This window comes from Aegilops tauschii, chromosome 2 (genome assembly GCF_002575655.3).
Source record: "Aegilops tauschii subsp. strangulata cultivar AL8/78 chromosome 2, Aet v6.0, whole genome shotgun sequence".
NCBI classification, from domain to species: Eukaryota; Viridiplantae; Streptophyta; class Magnoliopsida; order Poales; family Poaceae; genus Aegilops; species Aegilops tauschii.
Genome location: NC_053036.3, coordinates 90,067,636 through 90,078,055, shown reverse-complemented (window position 1 = coordinate 90,078,055; position 10,420 = coordinate 90,067,636). Strand labels below are relative to the sequence as shown.

Below are 10,420 nucleotides of genomic sequence, written 5' to 3'. Positions count from 1 at the left end.
TGACGAATTACCAGCATTGACGGCTCACCGCTGCTTCAAGAAATTAACCAACCGTCCATCCATCCGTGTTGTTGACTTACTGCCATGGGCAATCATGCCATGGGTTTACTTGTTAGTTAAAGGGTAGTGTCTTTTATACCCGAATGTTTTTCCCTTGGTTCCTCTGCGTGCTTTTGGTATCGGCGGTGATGGACGTGGAAGCTTTGCGACTTCTCCTTCACTTCTATCAGTGTTTTTGGAGTCGACGGTATCGCTTCAAGAAATTAACCATCCAAGTTATTGACATTGTCAATCATACGGTCGTTTATTAGTAAAAGGCCTCTTTTGCAGAATGTTTTCCCCTTCGTTCTTATCCGCGTTTTTGCTATCGGCGACTATGAGCGTGAAAACTTTGTGGTTTTTCCATTCCTTCGCAATTGTGTTTCCCAAAGTGGACGGCGACGAGCAAAAACTTTTCTGTTTTTTCCTTATCATTGTTTGTAGTCTAGCATCATTACCACACGAAATTAGCCGTCCAAGCTGTTGACTTGGGGCCACTGTCAATCGTCGAATGTTGTTCCATTCGGTCCTAACTGTTGGGAAACCGGCCCACCACGAGGGTGGCGGCGGCTAGCGCACGAAGCCCTCGGGATAGCCCCTCCCGGTTCCATACTTTACGTTAAGTGGGTACTTATCTCTTGACCCTGTACTTCTATATAAAGACACGAGGAGCAACCATTGTAACCCCTGATCATTGATTAATAAAGCTGATCTCCTTTATACTTCTCTGTGTCATTTACTTTCGCGTGTTCGACTACTTCGTCTACGACGCTCGCCCTCGCTCCGCAACCTCGGACCGGACTCGCCGGCGGAGTTGCGGAACACGTTATCAGCACGCTTTGCTCCATCAACTCTCCGTCAAGCCTGCGTCAAGCCTGCATCACGCAGGCTTTCGTCGATCCCGCGGAGGTATAAGATTCGATCCCCACTTTTGAAAAAATGGATTCCTCTCGTTACTACGATTCCGTTTTTGCGATTAGATTATTTTTCGGATTTGATCTACCTATGGTGCGGATTTTCCTCCCAAAAACCGAGCGGACGAACACGTCGCCGACCAATGTCGATGTTCTTGGACTAAGAGGAACTTGTTGACTGCACTATAGGGAGTCGGTACAGATCGCGACCCAGATGGTCGCGGTACCGCCGCAAAAGCACCAGATGTGCCATGCGCCGTCGGAGTTCCGGATGAACGCGACGAAGATCCGCATCCCGAGGCCGGCGTCCAGATGACGCCGTACCAAGCCATCAACGGCGTCGCCCTGGCCCTGCTGGCCACGCGCCGTAGCCATCTGCCGGCCGCGACCCCGCTGGTCGCGCGCGCCGCGCGTCCTGCTGACGCCGCCGCCGCCGTCCCGGTGGCCGGCTCGTCGCCGTCGCGCCCTGCTGGCGCGCAGCCCGCCTCGATGGCCGCCACCCGCGCGTCGCTGTCGACGCCGCGTTGTGTGGCCGTGGCCGCCGCAGCCGCGGTCGTCGCCGTCGCTTGGCGTGGCCGCCGCAGTCGCGCTGGTCGTCGCCTCGGCCGAGCCTGTGCACGGCCAGCTGCCGTCGCCGGGGCTCGAGCTGCCGTCGCCAGGACTCGTGCTCGGGCCCAACGCGCACCCGCGCGCCCCGTTGCCGCGCCGCCGTCGGTCGCCACTGCCACCACCGCCTCCAGATAACGCCGTCGGGTGGCGCCAGCCCCCGCCGCGCGAGCTGGCTAGCCGCAGGCCGCCGCCGCACCCACGCTGTGGGCGCTAGGGGAAACCCTAGCGTCGCTGCGGGAAGGCAGCACAGCTCCTGGGCCGGCCCGCTGGCTGCTGGGCCCGGATGGGCTGCGGCAGTAGGGATCTTTCCATAAAAAAAGGGTGGCGCTGGCTGTAGCGTGAAAATTTGTGCTTTAGCCCCTGTAGTTTCATGCGTTTACGTGAGTTTTATTCCTGCAGTAATATTTCGCGCAGAAGCCCCTGGAACTGCCTGTTTCGCTGAAATATGCGTTTTTGGGCTTTAAAATGCCTCGGGAATTCAATTTTTGGGCTAGTTTTCACATACTAGATGCGCTTAACATGCTATCTTTTGTAACATGATATTATTGTATGATTTTACTGCTATAGATTAATTGTTTAGCACTCTTAATCATTTAGTAAGTCATATAATAGCATGTTTTAAATATTGGAACGTCTTTTTATTGAATAAGTTATCAACATCGCTTTGTGCAAAAGATTACCTGCTGTAATCTCATGATTTTTGCATAAATCGCAGATGGCCGGAATTGTCAACAAGGAGTTTCCTGAGTTGGCCCAGACAGGGCTGAACTACCTGTCATGGTCTTCGGACTGCGAGATCTTTCTCCAGGGCGAAACCCTCCTGAGGGCGATCGGTAAGGGGGCCCAGCTGGCCGTCACTGATCCCAAGTTCGAAACTGAGAATGCGCAGGCTCTGCACTTTCTCCGTCATCACCTGTCACCTACTCTGAAAGATGAGTATATGGCTGAGCGCAGTGCTTCTGGCCTTTGGACCGCTCTTAAGCAGCGGTTTGAGCGGCTGAAGTACACTGTGAAGCCACGTGCAGAGGCAGAGTGGATCCGTCTGAGGTTTGCGGACTTCAAGACGGTTGGGGAGTACAATTCGGCTCTGCACCAGATTTGTACGACTCTTCGGTTGTGTGGTACTGAGATTACCGACTCCGAGAAGATTGAGAAAACCCTATCCACTTTCCACCCCGACGCGGTCCAGTCCTCACGGAACTACCCCCATGGGAACTACACGAGGTATTCAGAGTTGATTGACGTCCTCCAGGTGGCGGAGGCACAGGACGAGGTTCTCAAAAAGAACTTTCTCGTGCAACCACTTGGGGGGAGTTCTCGCCAGGAGGTGAACGCTCTCAAAGTCCGCAAGCCTCAACAGAAGAAGTGGGGCCGGAAGGGCAAGAAGAAGGGCCCTCACCCCCCCACCCCGGCTAAGCAGAACAAGCCGGGCAAGGGAGGGCAAAGGCCTCAGGACTGCTTCCGTTGTGGCTCGGTGGAGCATTTCTCCCACCAGTGCCGCGCATCATAGGAGGTCGTTGATGCATATAAGGCTCGGAAGGCGCGTGAGACGTACCTCGCCTTGGTTCAGGAGGGAGCACCACCGGCGCCCATGGCGGCACCCGTGATGATCGCTACTCCCCCTGCTGCGCCCATAGAGGCGACCCCCATGGTGCCCATCACGGCAGCTTTGGCGGTCTCTACCGACGCCCACGTCGCCATGGAGGTTGACCACATGGTCGCCTCGGCGGCGCCGCCACTAGACATTGATGCTGCCTCCAAGATGATTTCTAAGGAGGATCAGCTCACTAGTATGGAGATTGCGGCGGAAGTGAATGGCTTCTTCACCGAGTCCACTTAGCATACCTCTTTGGTTATCATGATTCCGTGATTTGATACAATAAAATTGAATAAATTCGATTTGGTTGTAAGCTCTATGAGAGCATAAACGTATTCTTTAATTTGGCGATTGGATGACATTTATTCATTTATTCCATTATTTATACATGATAGCATGTTATGTTCTGAGATGTGTGCATTTATTTTTAATGTATTTTCTTCCTCATTACATTAATTAGATGTCATATTTTAGAACGCGTGTGGCGCACGAATGGAGGAAACGTGCCTTGCCGATAGCGCCACCACTCATACCATTTTACGAGAAACTAAGTACTTTAAGTCCATTAAAAAATCTCCGGGAAGTATTATGACAATCGTCGGCTGCGGTTCTCACATAGTTGGCTCCGGACGAGCCACTATTATACTCCCCATGGGAACAACTTTGATCATTAATGATGCGTTGTTGTACCCGGAGTCGACTCGTACTCTTTTGAGCTTTAGAGACATCCGCGCTAATGGTTTCCATGCTGAGACCGATGATGAAAACGGCAAGGAGTGCCTACTCGTCACAAAGCGGGATGCAGGTGGTAAACATGTTATCGAAAGGCTTCCTTCGTTTGACACAGGGCTATACTACACTAAGATAGTAGCACCGCCCGTGTACACTACCCTCAAGACCGTTTTTAGAAGCTTTGAACTCTCTTGCCTCTGGCAGGATAGGTTAGGCCACCCCGGACTTAGGATGATGAGAAATGTAATTAACAACTCAAATGCCATAATGTTAACGTGAAGAACTTCCCGAATCCCAATGATTTCGTGTGCTCCGCATGCGCTAAGGGGAAGTTAGTCATTAGGCCATCGCCCCTCAAGGTGAGGGATGAAATCCCCGCGTTCTTGGAACGTATCCAAGGGGACATATGCGGTCCAATTCAACCCCTCACGGGGCCGTTTCGGTACTTCATGGTTCTCATTGATGCTTCCTCTAAATGGTCCAATGTTTGCCTGCTGTCAACACGGAACCATGCCTTTGCAAAATTGATCTCACAGATCATACAAATGAGGAATAATTTCCCGGATTATCGTATAAAGTCTATTCGAATGGACGACGCCAGACTTCAAAGGCGTTCGATGATTATTGCATGGCAATGGGAATCAAAGTTGAGCACTCGGTACCTCATGTTCATACACAAAATGGACTTGCCGAGGCATTGATTAAAAGAATTAAATTCATTTCCCGACCGCTCCTTCAGGGTTGTAATTTACCAACTTTCGACCGTCGGCCTACAACATCCACTCTCCTGTTCAACTTGCGCAAGGGTCGACACCAAAAATTTCCCACCTTCGTAGGTTCGGTTGCCAGGTATATGTACCAATACCACCCCCTCAGTGATCGGCGATGGGCCCGCTCCATAAGTCGGGGATATACGTTGGTTATGAGACTGTGTCCATAATCAGGTATCTGGACCCCATGACAGGTGACTGTCACACGGCTCGTTTTGCTGATTGCATTTTTGACGAGGATCTTTTCCCGACTTTAGGGGGAGAGAATCAACCCCTTGATGCTAAAAGTCGAGAAATCACGTGGCAAGCCACGGGAATCCACACTCATGACCCGCACACTGCTGAGACTGAGAGAGAAGTCCAAAAGATAATAGATTTGCAGTCATTAGCAAATCAACTGCCTGACCACTTTAGTGACTTAAAGACTGTAACAAAATCGCATGTGCACACGCGCAATGCACCGGAAAGGGTTGAAATACCGAAGAAAAATGATGGTATACCCGCTCCCGTCCAAAGGCCTAAAAGGACGAGAGATCCGGCTTCTCAAATCCCAAGTACTCGGGGACGCCCGACGAAAAAGGATAAGAGAGATTTATTACAGCCTGTCGCCAAAGTACCCCAAAGTGAAACGGGGAGCCAGTCGAGACCTGGCACAAGTACGGAAAATTCAGTGCACGAAATTCCGGACTTAAACTTTCCCATAGGGGAAACACCCAGCGGAGATGTGTGCGCACACGTCGGCGTGGGAAATCTAAAGGACCTTGCTCCCATAATGGGAAATTTGGTAGAGCAAGTGTTTGCGCCGGATGCGCTCCATGACGAAATGGCCATAAATTATATTTATACGAGGGAGTCCCTGAACCGAGCAACGGTGATTGTCGACATCAACTTTGCTATGAAAATTGCCTCAATCATAGATCTTGACCCTGAGCCTAACACGCTCGCTGATTGCAAGAAAAGGTCGGATTGGAAAGATTGGCAGCAGGCAATTACTGCCGAATTATTATCTCTCAACAAAAGGAAGGTGTTCGGACCAGTTTGTCAAACTCCTCCCCACATTCGCCCTGTTAGCCATAGGAGGTTTTTGTTCGAAAGAGAGATGAAAATAATAAGGTAGTACGGTACAAAGCAAGGCTCGTAGCTCAAGGCTTCACTCAACGACCAGGTGTCGATTTTGAGGAGACTTATTCCCCGGTCATGGATGGAGTTACCTTTAGATACTTGATCTCGATGGCAGTGAACATGGGCTTGAAAATGAAACTAATGGATGTTGTCACTGCTTACCTATATGGTAACTTGGATTCGAACATATACATGAAGGTTCCAGAAGGTATCCCTGTTCCGAACCATGATAGAGCAAACATGGGTCTATACAGTGTTCAACTTCAAAAGGCACTGTACGGACTCAGACAGTCTGGTAGAATGTGGTACAATCGCTTACGTGATTTCCTTCATGAGAAGGGCTGCACGAGCAATAAAGATTGCCCATGTGTTTTTATACGGCGATCCCAAGATGGATTCTGTATAATCTCGGTGTACGTGGACGATTTAAACATAATCGGTACGCCTGAGGATATTGAGGAAGCGAGTTCCTACCTGACGTCGGAATTCGAGATGAAGGATTTGGGTAAAACCAAGTTCTGTCTAGGTCTGCAACTTGAACATTCCCCTGATGGGATTCTAGTGCACCAGTCGGCCTACACCCAGAAGGTGTTGGAGAGATTTGGATTTGATAAGGCATATCCCTCTAAGACCCCGATGGTCAGAAGATCTTTACAGCCAGACAAGGACCCGTTTAGGCCAAAGGAAGAGGGGGAGGAAACTCTGGGACCAGAGGTTCCTTACCTGAGTGCAGTTGGAGCACTCATGTACCTCGCAAATTGTACACGGCCAGACATTGCGTTCGCCGTCAGTTTGCTTGCTTGGTACAGTTCTGAACCTACCAAGAGGCATTGGAAAGGTGTCAAGGACGTCTTCCGTTACCTGCAAGGGACCAAAGATCTTGGCCTGTTTTATAAAAGAAATCAAGACCTATCTATTATAGGCTATGCCGATGCTGGGTACCTATCGGACCCGCATGATTGCAAATCACAGACTGGATATGTTTTCCTTTGTGGTGGAACTGCGTTTTCCTGGAAATCGTCCAAGCAAACACTTGTGTCGACTTCCACGAACCACTCGGAAATCATGGCACTATTCGAAGCATCAAAAGAGTGTGTATCGCTTCGACGGATGATCGGCCACATTCCGCAGACATGTGGGCTGAACACCGTACAAACCCCTACCATTATCTATGAAGATAATGCTGCTTGTGTTGCACAAGTCCAGATGGGTTATGTGAAGAGTAACCTCACAAAGCATATTAGTCCCAAGTTCTTCTATGCACATGAGCTGCAATAGTTGAACAAGGTGAGAGTTTTGCATACTAAGTCCTGTGAAAATCTTGCTGATATGTTCACTAAATCATTACCGGCATCAACCTTGGAGAGGTGTGTGCGTGGAATCGGTATGATGAGACTTAGAGAGATGCAAGGTTCAGGGGGAGAAACTGTTGGAAATATGCCATAGAGGCAATAATAAATTGGTTATTATTATATTTCCTAGTTCATGATAATCGTTTATTATCCATGCTAGAATTGTATTGATAGGAAACTCAGATACATGTGTGGATACATAGACAACACCATGTCCCTAGTAAGCCTCTAGTTGACTAGCTCGTTGATCAATAGATGGTTACGGTTTCCTGACCATGGACATTGGATGTCGTTGATAACGGGATCACATCATTAGGAGAATGATGTGATGGACAAGACCCAATCCTAAGCCTAGCACAAGATCGTGTAGTTCGTCTGCTAAAGCTTTTCTAATGTCAAGTATCATTTCCTTAGACCATGAGATTGTGCAACTCCCGGATGCCGTAGGAATGCTTTGGGTGTACCAAACGTCACAACGTAACTGGGTGGCTATAAAGGTGCACTACAGGTATCTCCGAAAGTGTCTGTTGGGTTGGCATGAATCGAGACTGGGATTTGTCACTCCGTGTAAACGGAGAGGTATCTCTGGGCCCACTCGGTAGGACATCATCATAATGTGCACAATGTGACCAAGGAGTTGATCACGGGATGATGTGTTACGGAACGAGTAAAGAGACTTGCCGGTAACGAGATTGAACAAGGTATCGGGATACCAACGATCGAATCTCGGGCAAGTAACATAGCGATTGACAAAGGGAATTGTATACGGGATTGATTGAATCCCCGACATCGTGGTTCATCCGATGAGATCATCGTGGAACATGTGGGAGCCAACATGGGTATCCAGATCCCGCTGTTGGTTATTGGCCGGAGAACGTCTCGGTCATGTCTGCATGGTTCCCGAACCCGTAGGGTCTACACACTTAAGGTTCGATGACGCTAGGGTTATAGGGAATAGATATACGTGGTTACCGAATGTTGTTCGGAGTCCCGGATGAGTTTCCGTAATGGTCCGGAGGTAAAGATTTATATATGGGAAGTCATGTTTTGGTCACCGGAAAAGTTTCGGGTGCTATCGGTAACGTACCAGGACCACCGGAAGGGTCCCGGGGGTCCACCAGGTGGGGCCACCGGCCCCAGAGGGCTGCGTGGGCCAAGTGTGGGAAGGGACCAGCCCCTAGGTGGGCTGGTGCGCCTCCCACAAGGGGCCCAGGGCGCAGGAAGGGGGGGAGGGGGAAACCCTAGTCTCAGATGGGCCTAAGGCCAATCTAGTGGGGCGCCCCCCCTTGGCCGCCCCCCAAGTCCCATCTGAATCGCTACGAGTACGACTCCTTCATCCGCGTTCTTGCAACGCTTCCGCATCGCGATCTACAAGGGTATGTAGATGCACTCCCCTTCCCCTCGTTGCTAGATTACTCCATAGATTGATCTTGGTGATGCGTAGAAAATTTTGAATTTCTGCTGCGTTCCCCAACAGAAACTTCACAAATTCGTCGTTAAAATCTCGATCCTGGTGATCGAGTACTCAACTTGATGGTTGAGTGGATTGTACTCTTTTTCCCTTGAGTGAGTTTTCCTGATGTTTCTCACGCGAGGTTTTTGACGAGGCAATTCGTGCAATACAACAACGTATACTGTGTGCTCTTTCTCCATATATTTTCCCACTGGGTTTTTCGGAGTTTTGAGGTATGGATATACGGATAATTATCCAAGGGGGAGTGTTGGGAAACGGGCCCACCACGAGGGTGGCGGCGGCTAGCGCACGAAGCGCTCGGGATAGCCCCTCCCGGTTCCACACTTTACGTTAAGTGGGTACTTATCTCTTGACCCTGTACCCCTATATATAGAGACGAGGAGCAATCATCGTAACCCCTGATCATTGATTAATAAAGCTGGTCTCCTCCATACTTCTCTGTGTCATTTACTTTCGCGTGTTCGACTACTTTGACTACTTCGTCTACGACGCTCGCCCTCGCTCCGCAACCTCGGACCGGACTCGCCGGCAGAGTTGCGGAACACTAATCATGTTTCCAGAACCGGCCGGCGGCGATGAGTGTGGAAACTAATGCAGTTTTCCCTTACTCCTTGACCTTGACCGTGTTTTCGGAATCTGTTTGTGATGAGTGGTGCATACTTTGTGGGTTTTTTCTTCTCATTTCTTGTGCTTTTTCCGGAGTTGGTAGAGCGATGAGTGCGCAAACTTTGCGACATACGTGACGAAGTTTTTTCACCGCCTCCGTCGTCAATTTCGCATGACGCCACCACCAAAAACTACTTTTTAGTTCTTGTTTTTTTATTTTGGGGGTTATATGTGGTTTTGGAGTTGATGATTTTTTTTTACGAGAAAACTTTTAATTTATTCATCTTCTATCATAGCAGTACAACGAACACTAGAAATAATAAAAATTACATCCAGATCCGTAGACCACCTAGCGACGACTACAATCACTGAAGCGAGCCGAAGACGCGCCGCCGTCATCATCCCTCCCTTGCCGGAGTCGGGCACAACTTGTTGTAGTAGATAGTCGGGAAGTCGTCGTGCTAAGGCCCCGTAGGACCAGCGCACCAGAACAGCAACCGCCGCTGATGAAGAATAATGTAGATCGAAAGGATCCAACCTGAAGACACACGAACATAGACAAACCACAACCAGATCCGAGCAAATCCACCGAGGATAAAACCGCCGGAGACACACCTCCACATGCCCACCAACGATGCTAGACGGACCACCGAAACGGGGATTAGGCGGGGAGACCTTTATTCCATCTTCAGGGAGCCGCCGTCGCCTTGTCTTCGTGAGTAGGACACAAACCCTAACAAATCTCGAAGAAACGACTAACAACGGAGCCCTCCCGCCGGTCCTTGCCAGGATCCACCGCGCTCCCATGGTCCTAGGGCCACCGGAGACGAGGCGGACCTGCGGCGGAGCCGGCGAGAGGCACGAACCCTAGCTTTCCTTGGAAGAGGAGGCGGCGGCTGAAAAGAGGAGCACATCTTTGGAGTTGATGATGACGAGTGTGGAATCTTTGTAATATGATGAGGGATTTATTCCGGTCCTCCGTCAATTACACATGATACTACATTCGCAGAATAAAAATAAAGTACTTCCTTCATAAAGAAATATAAAAGCGTTTAAATCACTAGATTATTATTTTAGTGATTTGAACGTTTTTATATTTGTTTACGGAGGGAGTAACTCACATGGTACCACTTGCAAAAACTACCGGAGTGAGTGCTGGATTAGGTAGACATTGACCGCTGTTAATCCAAACCCGTTTAACCCCC

The 10,420-nt window shown here is 49.6% G+C and overlaps 1 protein-coding gene across 1 annotated transcript; it reads left to right on the top strand.

The window, feature by feature from the left end:
• Positions 1 to 2,277: 2,277 nt before the first annotated feature.
• On the top strand, positions 2,278 to 3,072 carry LOC120973563 (uncharacterized). Its single transcript, XM_040399363.2, has one exon. The coding sequence runs from the start codon at positions 2,278 to 2,280 to the stop codon at positions 3,070 to 3,072; it is 795 nt and encodes a 264-aa protein (XP_040255297.2).
• Positions 3,073 to 10,420: the final 7,348 nt, after the last annotated feature.

Excerpts from the sequence above, each read along its gene's own strand:
- LOC120973563 (XM_040399363.2), top strand. The coding sequence starts at position 2,278 with ATGGCCGGAATTGTCAACAAGGAGTTTCCTGAGTTGGCCCAGACAGGG.